The following is a 19,107-nucleotide window of genomic DNA, read 5'->3' on the forward strand; positions in this document are numbered from 1 at the left end:
TTATCTCCCTACAGAATAAAGAGTGTGCTGAACTTTTGTTGATAGAGGAGTTAGTCATGAATTTCCTACCAAATGGGAAAAGAACTTGTAGCTATCAAATGTGAATTGACTTTTTGTTAGCCAAAAACATTCTTAAGCTTTCCATGGATAGATATATTTTAGATATCTGACTTATTCTTTCAGGACTAATTTTTTGGCAGCTGAAGATGAAAGTATTGGTTACATGTCAGCTGCAGTTTATGGAAAAAAATAATATAAGCAAGGCAAGAGAGAATGTGCTTTTCTTGTGAGAGCCATAGGAAATGGAAAGAAATTGGAATTTCATTGTATGCTAGAAATATTCTGGTTTTTATCATGGTTGGATAACAATGATTTCTGGGCAAAGTAATTAACAGTAATTTTATGCTTTTGTGTAGCATGGTTTTTAGCATCTATGATTAAACTGTAAATACATTCTGCATAGATGAGCTGTAACTGAGTTTTAAACCAAGTTAGAAAATAAATATAACAAACACTGCTTGAAATTCAGCAGGCTTCAAGTATAAGGCATGTCTTTTTCTTAATATTTTAGAATGGCTTTGAAGATTTTTTTCTAAATGTCTTTATAATTGTCCAAAGAAAATACAATTCTTCACAAAGAATTTTTTTTCCCAATTGGAACTTTTTTTTTGCTGTCCTACTACTGTTATTACAAATCCCATAGGCTGCAATGCCATTTAGATGCTTTAGATGCCAATTAATTCCAATTCTAATTTACTGTAGATGTAAAAACTGATAGCTTTTTAATGCTGGAAGGTATCACTATGACTATTTATGGAGACAAAAGAGGCTAACAGCAGAATCTGGTTATTCTTGTAGAACCTATAAAGATCTTGGTTAGCTGCATAACCGATCCATTTGCTTTGTGTCTTCGCAAGGCTTTTGAGGCTGACTTTCAAGGTTCTGGATAAGGTAGATGAGGGAGGGGCCTTGTGAGAACAGTGTTTGGACTTGGGTCAGTCCCTGAATCTGAAGTCTCAAAATGATGATTAGTCTTTTGCTGCTGGTGCTGGGAAGTTGTTCATGTGCAAAATGAATGTGGTAAATGAAATTCCTGAGCTAAGAAAGAGCTAAACGGCAGTTTTAGGGAGCTTGCAGTGGAGACTAGAAGCTTTTCTCACTGGTTGGTGGCAGCTATTGGTTCTGCATAGCATTGAAGAGAAGCATCTGCCGCAGTAGGGCTAGACCACATCTGATTAAAAGATGGCAGTGGGGTTAGGTACTAGGTAAATTCCAAGGGCTTGGAATCAGTTTGAGGAGGACTCTCATCACAGGTTTTACATTCAGGTGTGTGAAGGGGCGGGGAAAAGCATCTTCAGAATGTATGTATGGGGAGAGGGAATGTGTTAGGAATATGTTAAAGAGAAAATGATGCATTTGTCAATTCTGAAACAAAATGTTGTCAGTAGGATGGAAAAAGGTTTTAATGTAAAGAGTCATTTCAGGCCCCAAGCTGTTAGCTGCTTAAGGAGTCAGAGTAAAAAAGTTTATTTTTTCATAGAAAATAGCTTAGTTTGGTGTTGGCTCCTGATTCACCTGCGTTTGAAGCAACACAAGTCCCGTGATGGCTTTTTAAAGATAAGCTGTCTTTACTTCTGTGATTCTACATTTAAGGAAAGAAGAGGGGAGACAACTTTAGGACTGTCCTTTGAAAGAAGGGAGAAGAGTCTATTGATTCATCTTCTAGAATCATTGTCTCCACTTAGCATCCTCATGCCCTGTTTCTTTTTCACTGGTTTACCCAATTCTGGGAAGATAGAAAAAACTTCAAATTTGTTGAAGTTTTACATAAATTTGTTTCTCCCTCCTACACATTAAATTAACATTGCATAAATTAGGTAAACAATTATTTTTGAACCTGATTTTCCTGCTCGTTTTCTGAAAGCACCAAATTAACAATTTAGTACTTGAGCTGATGGCATTATGCATTTGGATGGTTTGTCTTTTGGTGGCAGTGGTTTCTTTGTTCTATTCTAGAAATCCATTTCAAGCTTGGAATCCATTTAGAAATAGTCAAGAGAATAGTCAAGGGAGGAAAAAATGTTCTTCAAGAAATGTGTCCTGTTCCAGAGTACACTTAGTGATATAACTTGACGTTTTTTTGGCATATTTGTATTTCTAGTCTGAGTACAAATCTGGCTTAATAAAATGGAGCCAAATATGTTCCTTAAGAATACCCCCAGTGGACTATAATAAATTGCCTGGGAATGTAATTCCAAGCTCAGAGGTCAGAGTGTGTGGTTCAGGTCAGGAAACCTTCTGCTTTCCCTGTTCCTTCTTGATCGAGGTCTACAGGCTTCCCAAAGAGAATAATTTGATTTCAAAGGATTTGTGAATGGGGCTGTTTTAATGAAAAGTTATGCTGACTTCTGTTTTAGGCTGTTACTATTCATTACATTTGTTTAATCAGCACTTTTTATCTTAAATATTTTCTAAGAAAGTAAGAAAGCTTCATTAGAGGAATATTCATGCCAAACAGAGTCAATTATAATTTTATTCCCCTAATTCTGTTCTTGCTTGGCTAACAGTACAATATAGTCTTTTAATCTTATATATTAATTTAAAAAACAGTTTCAGACTTTAGTTTTTTAACTGATGTACTTTGTCATTCAGCTGGCAGATTTCTCTTCTTGACAGAGAAGAGAGTTGCAGATTTGCTTTTTGTTCTCCTAAAGTATTTATTACATTGTCCCATTCTGTACTAAAACTTAGAGTAGAACAAGTGAATAATTTGAGGGCTGAGGACACTTTAGTTATGTTTATGAGTGTATAAACCAATTTCTCTTTAAAGTACCTTGGAATTGGAGTCATGCTTGCCTGTACTGTTATGATACTTCTGTCTACTGCTTTATGAAAAATACAGTAAAACCTTTCTTTTTCTAACTGTTTTTGACTACTTTCTGCCATTTGAGCACTGCCGCCTCCTTAAATTAATGGTGAGCAAATATTCAATGACTCTTTATTAAGTCTAGCTGATTTTTCCTAATTTTTTAGTTTTTCCTCTACATCTGACATTTGAATACAGACTACAAGAAAATGAGATGCACTTAGAGGTCCTGTTCATAGCTAAATTATGCTCTCATGTGTAAACTTGAATAAACGTGTATCCTATCTTTGCACTCAGATTTAAGGAAGAAGGCAAAATCAGTTGAAAGTGCTCCAGAAGATGAAACTGAAGTTGAAAACCAGAAGGTAAAGTGTTTTAAAATGTTAAAGATTAAAGATGTTGAATTGTCTGAATTCTGCAGATACTTATGTACGTGTGAGTGGAACTAGTGAATTTCATAGGATGGTTTATAAACAGCAGTAGAATAAAATTGTGCACTTCTACTAGTGAGAGGTTTTGGAACAAATTACCCAAGACGACTGGTAGATTATCTGTGCCTTGATGTCTTAAGATTAAAACAGGTTAACTTTCTGGAAGAGTTATATTATAGTTGAACACAGCTCACAGTTAGGTAACAGTGAAATGTAAGGGCATGGCAACCATAATGACCGGATAGTCCCTCTAGCTTTAAAATTATACCAGTATGTTTGCATGTTGGGGCAGTGAGGAACATTTACTTCTAACATCAGCATAGTATGAAACATTTGTACATTAGAAACTTGTCCTGTAGACTTTTAATCTTGAAAATTGAATTGTTCCAGTTATTGTATGTTTGCTTTCCATTCTTTTCCAGAACATATTAAATAAATATATTAAATTTAGTTTTCATTTTGCAATGTGAATATTGCTATGAAATTATATACATTCATGATTTCTAAGTTGGGGTGTACAATTATCAGGCTAGATTATTAGTATATGTTGTATAGTTGAATGTGTATATTTGCATTTATTTATATTTAATAAAAGAGGAAATCAACTATTGTGTTTAATATTATACCTCAAAATGTTAAAAGAATGTTATTATGGATGAACAGTTGAGCAGTTAGGAAATGCCTGAAATAAGACTGCCTTGACAACTCATTTATATGTATGTGTAATCATACAGACTTTATTGACACTGTTGCAGTATCTTTTTCACGAAAAAACTCATTTCATTGTCTACATGGACTCTTTTCCACTGTAACAGGCTGAAATGGCCCTACTTATGATGGACGATGAGGATGATGGCAGAAAACATTTTAATTATAAAAAGATTGTCGAACAACAGAATTTGAGCAAGAAGAAAAAGAAACTCTTAATGAAAAAGAAAGAATTATTAGAAGATGACTTCCAGGTAATGGGGGTTCCATATCATTCTCCTCCCTTAGTCTAGCTGAAGGAGAAGAACCTTTGATCTGTCATTTTAGGGAGTTACAGGCTGTTTTCAGAGGAAAGAAATATTCTGATAACAAGGTTGAAGGGGCTGGGCAAAGTCAAATTCTGTAAAGTGACAAGACAATATTTATGCAAGCCCTCAAGCAACTCATTGCCCAAAATACTCATTGGTACCTTTGTTCTGATCGGGATCCACTGCTGCTTCCCTACTGGCCTGTTTTTCTCCAATAACAAACCTTTTCTTGGTTTGCCAATTGAGGCATACACAGGATTTGTACAAATGTTTACTTGCTGCCATTCATCAGACTTTTGTGACTGGAGCTATTTCAGTAAGGATGAACAATTTCATGAACTTCTCTCTCTTTAAGCAGCTCTGCTTTTGAAGTTTGCACAACTGATACTTTGGCCAGTGCTGTTTTTTTTTTTTTTTTTCTTTCTTTCTTTTAACACATCAGGCCAAATCAGCACAAGAGTTCAGCACAAGAGTTCAGTAAAAGTCAGAATTAAGCATTGTCCTTCTCTCAACCTTTGTCATTTTTACCTGATTACGGTATTTTGCTGTTTTATTTCATGTCGTATTGTATTTAAAAGCTTTACTATCATGGGTAAAGGTTACCTAAAATAAAGTTATCTTTCTTTTTGCCTTCAGGTAAATGTTGCTGATACAAGATTCCAAGCCATGTTTACTTCCCCGCTATTTAATTTGGATCCTTCGGATCCAAATTTCAAGAAGACAAAAGCAGTAGAGAAGATCTTGGAAGAGAAAGCTCGCCGAAGAGAACAAAAGCAGCAAGATCTTAAGCAGGCAAGCAAAGGACAGGAGAACAAGATGGCAAAGAAGGGAGAGGTGGAGATGGCAAAGACGGAGAGAAAGGAAAAGAAATCCATAGATCCTGCCTTATCCAGGCTAATAAAATCTGTCAAAAATAAAACTGAACAATTTCAGGCAAGCAAAAAGCAGAAAGTCAAATAACTGAACTTTTATTTTTACTTGGACTTTACTTTAGTCTGTGCTCTTCCAACTGGCAACATCTATTAAAATTGTTACAGTATGCTCTGATTCCTACAAACCAAAATTTTCCTGAAAAGTCACTTAATTCTTGTGGCGAGTTTTGAAGTAACTAGAGTCATGATAACTCTTTCCTTGTGCCCCAACAAATACCTTTTTTTACTATTATTGAAAAACTACTCCTTGAACTCATAAGTATAAAATTGATATTTTCAGAGTTGTCTATTTTATATCATGCTGTCACTCAAAGATACTGGAAGTGCTGAAGATGTCTACAAAAAATCATCATAATTATGGTTGTATTTATAATATAAGAAAAATACTACTGCAGAGGTTTAGAGTTTGGACTAATTGTTAGAGAAAATCTGTCTTAAAATATTTTTAATTCTGCTGGAGTCTGTAAACATATCTCTGATAAAGAAGGTAATAATACAACTGAAAAAAAAATTGAGGAAATTTTTGTACAAGTTTTTGCATCTTTTTAAATGATTGTATATACCCCATTTCATTAATTTTTCCTTTAAATAAATGAAGAGTTCTGGATCACGGTAGAACTAGTTAATGGAAAAGATGCAATTTAGAAGAGTTTCATTAATAGATACTGGAAATAAATGGTTAAAATTGGCCTGAAGTAATTTGGGGCACTTACCTGTATTATTTTCTTCTGAACCTAAATAAAACTATGCCTGTGTTAATTTTTTTTTCTGCTACTAATGTTGCATTCCCATTAATATAGTTCCATTTATACAAAGTCAGTCAGCATTGCAAGTATTAAAAAGATGTCAAAAGCAGATCTAGGTAATAAAATCTTAGAAGCAGTAGACATTGGGCCCTGTTACCTTCATCAGTGACACTAATACTATCAACAGTGCAGGGAAATTAAATACAGACAGGTAGAAAATTATCTTTCTTCCCTGAAGCGTGGGAATTAATGTCTGTCTAACTTCTCTTCCTTTTTGAAGTATTTGTTGTATCGGCTCTGATGGAAAGACAGTATTTTGTCAGAAAAGAAAGAAAAAATTAGAATTCTGGCACTGAAAGTTAATTTGTAATGGTTAAAAAGCACAGTTACTTCCTAAGGCATTTTACTAATGTAAACAAAGAATGTTATTAAAGCAGAAATTAGGACCTACAGACAATCAAAACTAGTGTATACATGAAGTAAATATATCTTAATATGTAAAGGAGATCATTGAGCCAGATTTAGCAAATGAGAGGCTGTATTCCTAATGGCAAAAACTGACAAAATGCAATAAGACAGAATCTAGCAATACAAATGGAGGTGACTTTTGGAAGAATATTTTGCAATAATGTGCTTGAATACTTGCAGGCTTTGGGCATTAAAAATGTAATGGCTTTTCATTAACTGCTCAAGTATCTTCAGATTCATTTTCAAATAGCTAATAGAAAAAGTTGAGAACAGAATACAGTGAATTTTGTGGATAGCTGTGATCCAGCTTCTGTGACTTTTAGCTGTTCAAGCAATATGGCAGGACCTGTCAAACCCATTTTGAAGTTTGGAATTGACCAACTGTGATGGAGGAGAGGGTTAAGTACCCCTCTAGAAACAGAGGGTGACTTCTGAACATGGTTGTACAGTGGAGAACAACATAATGATATTCAGTCAGATGCGAATTTACAAACAAAGAGAGGAAAGAAAGATAATTTGAGATAGAATTTTCCACCAAGGGAAGTGTCCCTGCATCTCTATCAAACAAGAGCCAGCAGATACAACGTGAGGAAGTGTAAGTCATACAAGAGTGATATATGTGTACATCTGATATGGGCAGTGAAAGAGGTGACAAACTTCTCTCATAATTCCAAAAATATTATTAATTTTACAATAAAATTTTGAAAAAATAAGTAGTTCTCTTTAATGCAGTTGCTTAAGATTGGCACATGAGAGAATATAATGTGATTTCCAGGCATGAAGTGAAACTAAGCTGAAAATGTAATATTTTTACATACTGGCTATTTGTACAGGCTTTTCTAAGTATGATTCATTGTATGGCTAATATATTGTACAGATATGAAATGCACTAAGAATAGTAGCTTGAATTTAGTAAGACTGAGAGATTGGATGCACTAGAAGTACTGGTGATTGAAGGGCATGTATTTATGTATATGTATTAAGCGTGTGCAAAATTGGACAGCCTAGAACAAAACTGAACTGGAACATAAATCAGACAAAAGATTCATTTAGCCCAGTGTCTGGTTATCGGCCCAGTGGCCATTAACGGAAGATAAAAAAATGGTGCATTTATAGTATTCCTCAGGATATCATTCTGTCCTCCAGCAACTTGTTGCTTAAGGTTTCCTGTGCCAGTATTGGTATCTTCATATTTAATAGCCCTCAATGGACAAACTCGGAAGAAAAAAATCTGTTGCTTTTTGAACCTCTGTAAACTTTTAGCATCCACAGTATCCTTTGACAATGAATTCCACAGATGAACCACGCATTGCGTGAAGAACATTTTTGGTTTAGAACCTGCCTTATGCTGATTAATTTGTGAACAGTTGCTTGCTACTCATGTTGCTTAAGATTTTATTGATTTCTATCTTTTCTCCTCCTTAGGTGTTTCTTTTCAAGGCTGTGTAGAAGCGATTCTGTACATTTGATCATCCTTGTCAATGAGGAAGTGGATAAGTTCATAATTGTTATAACTGTTTCTTCCAAAAAACACAGTTTGGGTAGGACTAACTGTTGTAGGTATTTTTTTTGTAAAAGTATGCTTTTATACTTGTAGGAAAAACTGTGAGTTTTGATGCATTTGATGTGCATGCTTTCGCAAAGGAGTGTTCCTTGTCTGTTTATTAACAGTAGGCATAGCCTGCTGTTTGACTCCCTGCCAGTAACTGAGTAGCCATTTACTCTATCCACGCTTATCTTTTCAGCTCTGTGCTGGACAACTTTACTGTTGGAAAACGATGTGTGGTGTCAGTGCGTCTCCGCTCATCAGGAATGCCCAGATATGCTGAATGACCAGTGCTGTAAAACTCTTAAAGAGAACTGTACTTTTGAAATGTATCTGTCCTATACAGTAACTTTGCTGGAGGACTAATTTGAAAAAAAAAAAGTTATAAAATTAAAAACTCACAAGTACAGATTCAAATTAGATGCTCTAAATTACATAGTGTCTTCTGCTCATGTGTACAGGCATTGGCCATCTTCTTTGGCAGAATAAAGTGTCTGAAGATATTTTGAACTGTGTTCAGTTAGGAAGCCTAGCCTGTATTTGGAAGTCATAGTAGGATAAAATAGATAAAAATATGTGGACAGACTTGACAGTGATTACAGCTATTGGTTTAAAAAAAATCATTTTGCTTTTGTGGTAAGGTACATACAAGTATCATGTAAATGCTTAATGTATGGAAATAACATTTTCATCAGTTGCCTTTTTTTTCCCCCTCAAGTTGCTAAGTCCTGAAGAGGCATATTATTTAGGGAGAAACGGAGGATCCGTTCCAGCATACATCTTAGATGGGAAGTTCTTGCTTTGTTTATGAAGACATCAGGTGTAAATCCTGTACTTACTTTGATTTCCTCTTTTGGTTATATTATCCAAAGACTGTTTCCTAGAGCAGGCTACTTCATTTAGATTCTATTAAAACGTTATTTAGAAAAAAAAACCCCGCATCATTGAGAACATGGAGGAAGCAGTGGGTAGATGTGGATGCCATCAGGCCTGGAATGGCTACCGACAAGGCGAAGCCACGGTGCTCAATCCATTGCCTGGGTCTTCTCTGGCTCAGGAAAGCACTCTGCTCCCCTTAATCCTGACTGCAGAAGCAGGCTGGATTCGTGTGGTATGGTCACAACAACTAGTTTGGTGGTACTGTTCTGATTTAGACTATGGTGATAAAGCATGGGGCTGCCCAGCAGGTTCCCTCAGGCAGCACCATTTACATGATTTGTATACCTTATTAAGGGAAATCCTCCTGTCTCTGCTGTAACTTTTGTCAGCTTCTCTCACTGTAATCTGTTGTGTCCAGCAGTTTCTTATGTTGTGTCCTGTTCAGGTAGCTTAACATCAGGCCAGGGCCTGGCCATTTTGCCTGCAGTCCTAACAGTCTGTACAGTGCTTGTGAAAATAGTTAGTATTTGCTAATTGTGCTTCACATAAGGTGCTTTAAAAAGCTATCCAAAACTTGCATTAATTCAAAAAACAGTATTTTTGTCCTTACATGTTCATCCCAAGTGCTAATATAGTCATAAAAGAAAATTGGTAAAACAATGATAAATATCAATGTAAATGTGATTCTTAACATATAAGACTTGCTGGCATTTTTCCTATTCTTTCTAAATTATTCAAGACTGAAAGCAAATTTATAACCAATTTTATAAGGCTGAAGCAAGCTTTATTAGCTTTGAATTGAAATGAATCATTAAAGCCAAAATTTTTGCTCTTAAGTGATAGTTTTACAAAGGCCACAATTCAATAAATTAGCTCTATTCAGAAAAGCAGAGTTATGAGAGTTATGATGATGATGATGATGTCAACAGGACCTTAATGGTGCATTGAATACTGAGAAATTCAATACAAAAAGAGTTTGTATATATAACTGTCTAAATTTATAAAGGCCAACCAAGGATGTTCTTGTTCTTACCTTGTGCTCTGACATTGCAGTCTCACTTGTGCAGAGAGTCCCCTGAAGCTGTGTGGAGATCCTCAGTGAAACAAAACATTCAACCAATGGCACCATTTCTGTTTACTGGCTCTGGAATTTTACTCATTTTTAAATATATTTACAAATCTAAATATTTCAAAATCAGGAACCAGGCTAATAAAGATTCCTTGCAACTGGTTATCCTTGTTGATATAAACAAAACAAAGGGTGGTTTTAACACTCTCTTCCTTTTAAATATAAAAATGGCATCTAGAAGTCCTGTGACTTTATTTTTCTTATAATTGACATATAACCAGCAAACTGGTAGCAATTAGGTAAAACATCACATTAAAAATGAGACACAACTAATTTTTCTAGCAACTTATGGAGGTCTGCTATAAAGTTGTTTGTCTCCAAGTTAGCAGCCATTAGAGGTTTTGCTAGAGCGTAAGCCAGACATTTAAAGATCTAATATTACAAGTAGAAATCACAAGAGGGTTTGATTTATTTAATAACAGGAAAAGATCAGACAACCAGAGCTGAAGAACCACGTATGTTTTATATTATTCTTTCATTCTAAAAATTAAATGTATTTCCAATTAATAGCAACAGTTGGCAATTTTAGTAGTGTCCAAAAACAACACTAAGTCGCACTGGCACATTTTTTTAGCAAGTGTTGCTGAAGAACAAAGCACCCAACCAAAATACTACAGTTTCTTAAAAATAAAGTTTTGGCAACCTGTGTTATATGTATTTAAAACTATGGGAGTAAGTAGACTCTTTTGCACTTGTCTTAAATCATGAGTTACATACCTCAAGCCAGTTTTGTAGCTGTGATGGTAAGAAGAGCAACAAAGGCAGGATGATGATGCTGCATTGCTGTAAAAAGAAAAGGTGACAGAAAGGTCTGTTGTCTAGTGTCCTTTTTCTGTGTTTGACATAGTGTTACAAATGGGAATATTTTTGTGTGGGCCAACTTAGATTAAATGTCACTTAAGGTCATTATTACTTTATATCTTCCTCACCACTAGCACATGAGTAATCCAAACTCAACACTGTTCCAGCTCATTTTCAGCCATGTGAGACTATGCCAGTTTTAAACAACTTTGCTTCTAGCCTCTAGTGAGTGCACTGGTAAATCTTACTCTTGTCCTATTCTTGAACAGACATACAAGCCAAAGGCTGGTTGCTACTCCTGTACAGGCAAATGCTTTTGGACTGTGTCCCATGCACTCCTTGGCACTGCACAAATTTCATGGCTTTACACTGAAATTCTGCCCAATACACTCACACATTTCATTTTTTTTATTTCTGGGGCAAAGGAAAAAAAGGAAGACGGGAAAGACAGTTGAGGCCAATAATGATTTATATTGACTTCTGACAGCATGCGTTGAAGATCGTCAAAGACTGTAACTCTTAACTACAGCAGAAAAACTGTCCATTGCAATCTGCAATGTGTGTGGCTGAACCGCTGCCCAAATGCGTTGGCAGCATGTCCATGGAAAATATAAGTCTTAACAGAAGTGGTTACCAAAAGGATTAATAGCAAACTGACTGTTTTAGAAGGGTAGCGACTTCTACAGGTGATTACAGTTAAAATCATGCCAGTAGGATCCACCGCTGTAGAGTGCAAAACCCTAAATGTAAGCTTCTTACCCTCCTCCTTTCCCCCCATCTGCTTTTCCTCTTTGGTTAATGCCAGGGTCATCAAAGAGGGACTGGGTGCCTGAGCTGCCCTGAGAACTGATGACTTGTGCTTACACAGCATTTTGGGGCAGGGATGGGAGCACAGCATGAGCAGCTGAGCCTTTTCCTTAAAGACTACTGCAGAAGTGACGACAGAGCAGCCCCAGCACTGAACGAACCAGGAAAGAGGTGCAGCGGTGAACTCTATATCTGCTCCTCCCCAAGAATTGCTCTGAAGGATGTCCTGACAGCCAGGGATGGGAAAAAGGGTCAGTAATTCCCCCAAACAACCACAAGTTATGCTCCCCCCCCCCCCCGAGGCGTACTTTTTGTCAAGGAGAAGCTTACATGTCTTCAAAAACTGGCGGGTTGATAAAGAGTAAAATGTTTCTCATCTGGTGAATTTTAGAGCTCTGTATGAGGAAACTAAATGCAAATGCCTAGGAACCAAAACCATGTCAAAATGAAAAACCAAGTATGGAACTTGTGACATCAGCTATGGAATTTGTTTTCAGTTATAAAAATGGATTCTTTTCTTTGAGATGTGGTCTGAAAGAAAAATTCCATGAAGAGAAGCAGTCTTCATTATATTTTGGTGTCCAAGTGCTTGACTTTGCAAAATAAATGTTTTGTTAGCAGTTTTTTAGTTTTAATATCTTTCTTTAATAAAAGAAACCTCATGCTTCGTGGAACCCCATCTGCCTCACATGTGAATCATCACCCTCTCAATTCAGAAGACCAGACTGGCCACTTTAATGAACTGTTAGGAGTGGTGAACTGCAGTCTGCTGCATATGGCCCTCCACAGAGCTTATTGAGTCAAGGAGCCATTGCCCAAGATGGTGTCCACAGAACTAGCTGCAAGACTCTGGTATTAACATAAAAGAGGTGTACGCAGATCAATAATACTTAAAGGGAATATAAATGTACTACTGAAGTTAGTTAGTTTTCTCAAGAGGCCAAAAATTTACATTTGAGTCACCTTTGTAGGCAAAGATGCTTTAAACACAAATGACTGCCTTTGCTGTAAGCCAGATTCTTGAAAAGGTAAAGGAACAATATACAGAAGAAAGGTAACAGTAATGAACTTAAATGTATACATAAAAAAAGCTATAGATTAAAAGTGCAAATTCTTTTCTGAAATAAACTCACACAGATTTTTGTATCAACCTCAACCACTCTGAAAAGTGAGTTTGCTGACAGAGCTCATGAGCTAGACTGAGGGATGAGAATGGAATTTTTTTTCTCATTTTACATCCTGAAGATCAGAACTTCCCCAATATGAAAATTATTTTGGCAATTATTCTTAAGCCTCATAGCAAACAAATATCTTAAACTCCTTCTCTTTGTTGCAGTTGGATCAGTATCACAGAATCTAAAGATGAGGATGTTGTAAAGAGTGCCCGACTGAAACTGTATCACACCTTGAATGCAATAAAACTACTTTGCTTTGGACGAAATCATGGTTGCAGAAAGCAACCATGCAGGTCAAAAGCCATAAAAATAAGAAGATGATAAAACCTGTGGAGAAAATCTAGTCCAAGTTTTACTTAGTCACCAACTTGGTCTGTTTTGCCAAAATACGTACTTTTAAATTGTCATAATTTAATCTGCACCATGTTTCTGCGTGGGCCTGGAAAGAGATGATGTATGACTCTGAAAACCACTGTTCTGTGAGTCCTGGCTTATTGACTTCCCATAACAGTTGATGAGAAGATGACTATCCTGCTACAATGGCCAGTACATACCCAGTATGCATATAACTCATTTTCCATCTTTAAGGCATGAAGACAAAACTCTGGTTGTTTTGGCCACATCTGATGAATGCATATTTGAAGTTTCATTTCTCAAAAGTCTTGTGCCTTGTGATTTGGCCCCAATCTAGTTACAACTGTGGAAGCTGGCCAAAAGAAGAGTGCAATCATACTGAGTTAGAATTTTTTGAGATGCTACAGAACTTGAGATGCTTGGAAATAACTATGTGTGGGTGTTGAGCAGCCAGGAGTACAGGGAATGCTATTTAGACAGATCCAAGATACTAGAGTATTCTCCTCATGTAAAGTTGCTCGTTATCTGGAAAAAACATTATTCTATTGGCTGAATGTCAAAGAAGGGGCCTCTTCATATGCAGAGGAAACAAAAAGCATGCCTGGAAAAGACTGCGGGCTTATTTATGCTACCTGCAAAGATCAGCCAGTCTTTCAGGGGGATTAATAATTCAGTATCTGAATGGATTGGTTCCAGTCTTTACAATTGCATTCAGACGCCATTCTCCTCTTGCACGCAATCATTCAAATAACAGTTTCTGTTCATATTTGTTGGTGTATTCAGCTTCTTTTTCTGTTGACTGTAGAACTGAGTTGTAAAGATCTTAACCTAAATTGGGATGGTTGACGAAAGATCATGTTTTTACATTTTTGCCTATATTTTCACTGGCCGCTTCCCCGAAAAACTCTTAGTTGAAGTGTTAGTTGCCTTGATTGTTTGAGGTTGTCTTTTGCTGAAGGTCGAAGGGCATAGAAGAGGGATATGTCTCCTTGTCACGTCCCACCTCCGAAAAGGTCAGGGTGGGGGAATGACTCAGATTCGCAAATCCCCTTCAGTGTGGACTAAGGCGAGATAACACTCGAGATCCTTACATAAAGCATCAACTTTAATGGAACAAATATCCTGCAAACATTGGTCTTCTCACAATTATATCTATCCGAGCTATGTGGCTTTATGAGATGTGTAAACTGCAGCCTTAATGGAACAAATATCCTACCAACACTGGCCCTCTCACAGTTGCATCAAACCCAAAGTATGCTTTGCATTACTTAACAACTTTAAAAGCAGAGAAAGAGGAAAGCTCACCAGTCCTCAATCCAGCATCAGACCCACCAACAAAGGTGTTCTGGGGAGAATGCCTCCTAGGGCTCGTGCATGCCCCTATTTATTGCCCCAGTTCCTGGACTTCCAGAACCTTCTCTCACCCCAGTTCCAGGACTGGTTGAGACGCCAGTCAGTCCAGGGAAGTGACACCAGGCCCCTCCCCATGACTTTCTGGGATTTTCTCCCGTTTCAGGAACCTTCTTTCGGGGCGTGGTTCAGGCTCACAGTGCAGTTATTTGGGTCTCGTCCCTTACACTCCTCCTCCTCTTCTGCTGCTTTTTCTCAGCTCCTCTGTCCTTTGACAGGTGTCCAAAAGCACTGAAACCTGCTGAACCTAAGGTTCAGCTTTTCTTTGTCAGGAATGCTTCTTTCTGTAGTGTGGGGATAAAGTGAGTTTGTTACATCAGGATCTCTTTATGTAAAGAAGCTCTCCAGTTGCCTAACAAGAAAAGGTAAAAAACTGTTAGAAAGGTGATCTGAACTATGATCCTCTCCTCCTCTTCTGCTTTATTGCACCTGTGGGCTGAAGCTTTACTTCTTCAGCTCTAAATTCTAGTCTGCCATCAAGTGAATAGCTAAATTGATTTGTTACAGATTTCTTAATGAAGTTATGTGATCTTACTAATAAAACAATCAATCCAAGATGGGCTGTAACTATCAGAGATATCAAACATTTTTTCCTTTTTCTCTGACTTTTGTCCACATCATCATAACAAACCAGTATGACACCTGAATGTATGTTTTTGGATATGTGGGCCTGAATTGAGAGAACCTCATAGATAGTTGCCTAGTAAGTCTATGTTGCCCTGACTTGCTCAAAGAAACTCCAAAATTTACCAACAAATTTCTGCAAGGAATTTCCTCATTGGAGGAAAGATATGATGTGCAGAGGGCATCCACCCTGACCTCATCAGACAAGAGTTTATAGAACTGGGTCTGAAATGGAGTTGAGGCAGCACAGAGAGGTTGGTCTTCAGATTATTTCCTTGAGCTGAGGCAAATGACTTTGCTTGGCATGATGTTATGTAATAGCAAATGCATACATCCTTACACATGGCTCTTAACTGAGAGCTGCTCAGAAATCTGAAGGACACTTTTCAAAATACTCCTCACAGGAAAAGTTTCCTGCTACGTTGTGTTAAAGTGCTTCTTGCAGGGATATCCTCGTACCAGTATGAATGTCTGTGATTCTGCTTGTCTGCAAGCACATTTAAATTCTTCTCATTGAACATATGGGGTCACTGCTCAATATACTATCTCTCTCTCTCTCAAAAAAAAAAGCTCTCTGAATTTCTATTTCAGAAAATGGAGGGCATCAGTATTAAAACAATCACTTCAAGTTCTGAGAAGTAATTAAGCTGAAGCACATGCATCTGAAGTACTATGTTATTACCTCAGATTTTACTTAATTATTGGTTTCATTACAATATGGCAAGTTAGACAAAGCCTCACTGAAGCCTGTGGCCTTGGTAGCCACTTTTACTCAAAATAAATTAAAGCAGCAGACAAACTCTTTTACAAATTAGGGAGTTGGACCAATAGGCTCCACTGTTTGAAACAAAAAATACAAGAAGAAATCTAAGATAATCAACACAAAATAAAACCAGAAACAGGCTTTAAAACAGAGCTGGAAACTTTATAAAAGGAATAAAAGAAGCCTCTAACTTTAAACCTGTATGGTGAGGAATGATTTACAGAATGAGATCACCTGTTTGTTGGAGTTTGTTGGAAGCCTGGAGATCAGCAAGGGTCAGAAAACAGGAAAAAACAAGAAATATTTGGCCTATTTGGAAACTGTCACCATAGACAAGGGACAAGTTAAATGTAAGTGTCATAAACCCAGTGAAAACAGACAAAGGGATGTGAAATTGAGTCTCCTGGAGAACTGAGTAGGACTGAACATAGACAATGTTTTCAGCTTCCCCTTTAAAGAAACAAGAGCTATGTGCTTGTGCTGTCCATCCATCAGTCTGTCAGCCCACCCTAGTAATTTGGACCTGTTGGCCAACTTCAAGATTTGACAGACAGGTAGCAAACTGGAGAGTCAGTCAAAATACGTGTAGCTCAGACCCAGCCATACATTGTGCTGCCTCTTTCTTAGCTGATGGACAAGGAAGGCAGAGAAAACTGGAAGCAGAAGCTATGTGGCACATTATGTAAGATATATGGATAACTGTGTCAGATCAAAACGAAGGTCTGTTTAGCCCAGAAGCCCATTTTTAATAGTGGCCAATGGGTGTATGCCTAAGAAAGGCTGTAAGTACAGGGCAAGCACATTGTGGCACTTTCACACAACAGCCTGCCCAGCCCCAGCTGTCTGTGATGTGGGGAGTTGGGGCTGAAGTGCATAGGGATATGCGCAGGGAGCCACTGGAAACGGCCTCTTTAATTCCACTCTTCAAGGAACAATTTGGTTTTAGACCATTTCTAATTAACTGATATTTTGGAAGGAAAAGTCAGATTGTCCTAGCTCAAGTATAACCATCTGGGAGGCAGAAAGTATTTTGTGAAATTTACTTGGTTCACTTCAGCATCACCATCAAGGATAACAAGGACTTTAAGAAAAAAATAGGCAATGTAGCAACTTAGCTGGGATTTGGATTACATGTTAAAAATCTGTGAAAGGAGGCCAAAGAGCTTCTAAGGGGTTGTGAACTTCACCTGATTTCTTACAGTTTTATCCAACATAAGAGGAAGCTCCTGGTAATGTGGAAGACAGAAGCTAATCTCCATAAGCCCTATATATGTTGCCAAAAATGTGTGTTGAAAAAGATTTTTATTTGTTCATGGCATTTCTGCATCATTAAAAAATTTAAGGCTGGTTTGTGGAAAAAAAAACAAATTAATGGAGCACATATTTATTTATTGGGTGAAAAAAAGCTGCAAGAGGAGGTTGCTATGATCATAAGACAGGCAGGAAGGAGCCTCTTGGATGTCTGGGAGAAGATTCTACTTAGGAAGATTAAGACACAGTGGAGATGGAATGAAGTCTGGGGATAAAAAGGATAGTTTCCATTTTTTTTGTTTGGGTCTTGACAATGTAGTGCTCAAATTCTTATAATTGTTTAATATACTATATGATTTATGTACAACATAATGGCCACAGGCTAAAATGTATTCACTATATATGCTAGGGAGACCAAATTATGTCTTTTTTAAAATGGGAATGATAAGAGTATAAGTGATTAAATTACTACATAGGCTTTTAATAGGTTTGAATCATGTTACAACTTGTGAAAGAAGTGGTTGTCAGAGGAGGTACTATAGAAACTTAATCTGTAAAAATTTCCTTTCAAGATGTAGTTTGGCTGAAGCAAATGATTTTCTTACAGCTGGTTTGCAGAGAACCAATGATCTTGTCTACTGTGGCAGAAACAATTTTAACAGCCAGATGCTGCGGTCATTTTTAGCAAAAGATGGGGAGGAGTTGAAATCTGTTTCATCTAGGGGGGTCAGGAGAATCGCATATATTAAATATATCCTATCACTTTTCATGTTTGAGCTTGAGTGAAGGACTCAAGAAACCTCTTTTACTGAACTCTGGAAAAAGAACAAATGTGTTCTGATCTTATAAAAAAATTTACAGTTTAAACTTGAAAAAGCTTACCTTTGCAAATGAAAAGTTGGGGCTTCAGCTAGAAATAAATGTACTCTACAATGCAAGTAAGTCCATAATGGACATCTGGTCTGGTTTCACAGTTGTAGAAAAGCAGCACCTGCAAGTGTGAAGGTACTTTGGGAACTGTGTGGGCTGGGGTAGATGAAGTGGTGTGCACATATGCTGGTGGGTCCCAAAATTTACTGTAACAATCATCTGAGAAGGCACAAAGGAAATGGGATTTTGATGTGGCTACCCATGTTCCTGGAAAGGCAGTATTAGATAATGGCATTGGGAAAGTTGATGTGAATAAGTCTCCTTTGGAGCAAAATGGACGGTCTATCTTGGCAGAAATTAGTAAGAAATTAACATTCCTGGAACAGGTATAGTATGTGAAACTCAGATGCTCATTGAAAGAGGCCCTTCTCAGCAGGCTGAAAGGAGATACAGAAGAGATTGGATGAGCATGTAAGTTTCCTGACAGAACTAATATGAAAATATGTATTTGTTAACAGTGAATTACATTTCATTCCAGGTAAGTGTCAGGAGAGCTGTGCTCCCACCTGGGGCAAGGTAACAGTAACAACGGAGGCTGCTAAAAAAGGCGCCGCTGTCTTTATCCGTTTTACACACTGACCAGTCTCCAGTGCTACAGGGGAGAAAAAGAGCGTTTTCTTCCCGGCTGCCATTGCTAGCAGAAATATTACGCTGTCTTGCGCTGGTTAGGAGTAAATCGTGAAATGCGCAGCAAAAATGTCCCCAAGGTGCCTGTACCCGCCCCCGCGCTGGGGGACAGCGAGCCCGCCCCGCCCGGCCCCAGCTGGGGGGGAGGGGGGAAACGACTGAGGGCGCCTGGCCCTTTAATGCCACCCGCTCGCCCCGCCGCTGAGCTGCGGCCGCTGCCCTCCCACGCTGTGATTGGCGCGCCGGCGGCCGCTCGCGCGGCATTCGCGTCCGGGCCGCCAATCGGCGCGCTGGTGCTGCCACGCCATTTCCGGTCGCCTGGCTCGTTCTGCCCAATAGGGGAGGGCCGGTA

General features: G+C 37.8%; 1 protein-coding gene across 2 annotated transcripts in view; it reads left to right on the forward strand.

The window, feature by feature from the left end:
* Positions 1 to 6,004, forward strand: part of ESF1 (ESF1 nucleolar pre-rRNA processing protein homolog) — a 38,017-nt gene extending 32,013 nt beyond the window's left edge. For both annotated transcript variants that reach the window (XM_026086526.1, XM_026086527.1), the window contains exons 12-14: positions 3,164 to 3,231; positions 4,113 to 4,259; positions 4,950 to 6,004. In XM_026086526.1, coding sequence (XP_025942311.1) covers positions 3,164 to 3,231; positions 4,113 to 4,259; positions 4,950 to 5,273 — 539 coding nt within the window. In that variant the 3' untranslated portion in view covers positions 5,274 to 6,004. The remainder of the gene's footprint in view (positions 1 to 3,163; positions 3,232 to 4,112; positions 4,260 to 4,949) is intronic.
* Positions 6,005 to 19,107: the final 13,103 nt, after the last annotated feature.

This window comes from Apteryx rowi, unplaced genomic scaffold, assembly GCF_003343035.1.
Source record: "Apteryx rowi isolate R43461 unplaced genomic scaffold, aptRow1 scaffold_1193, whole genome shotgun sequence".
NCBI lineage: Eukaryota > Metazoa > Chordata > Aves > Apterygiformes > Apterygidae > Apteryx > Apteryx rowi.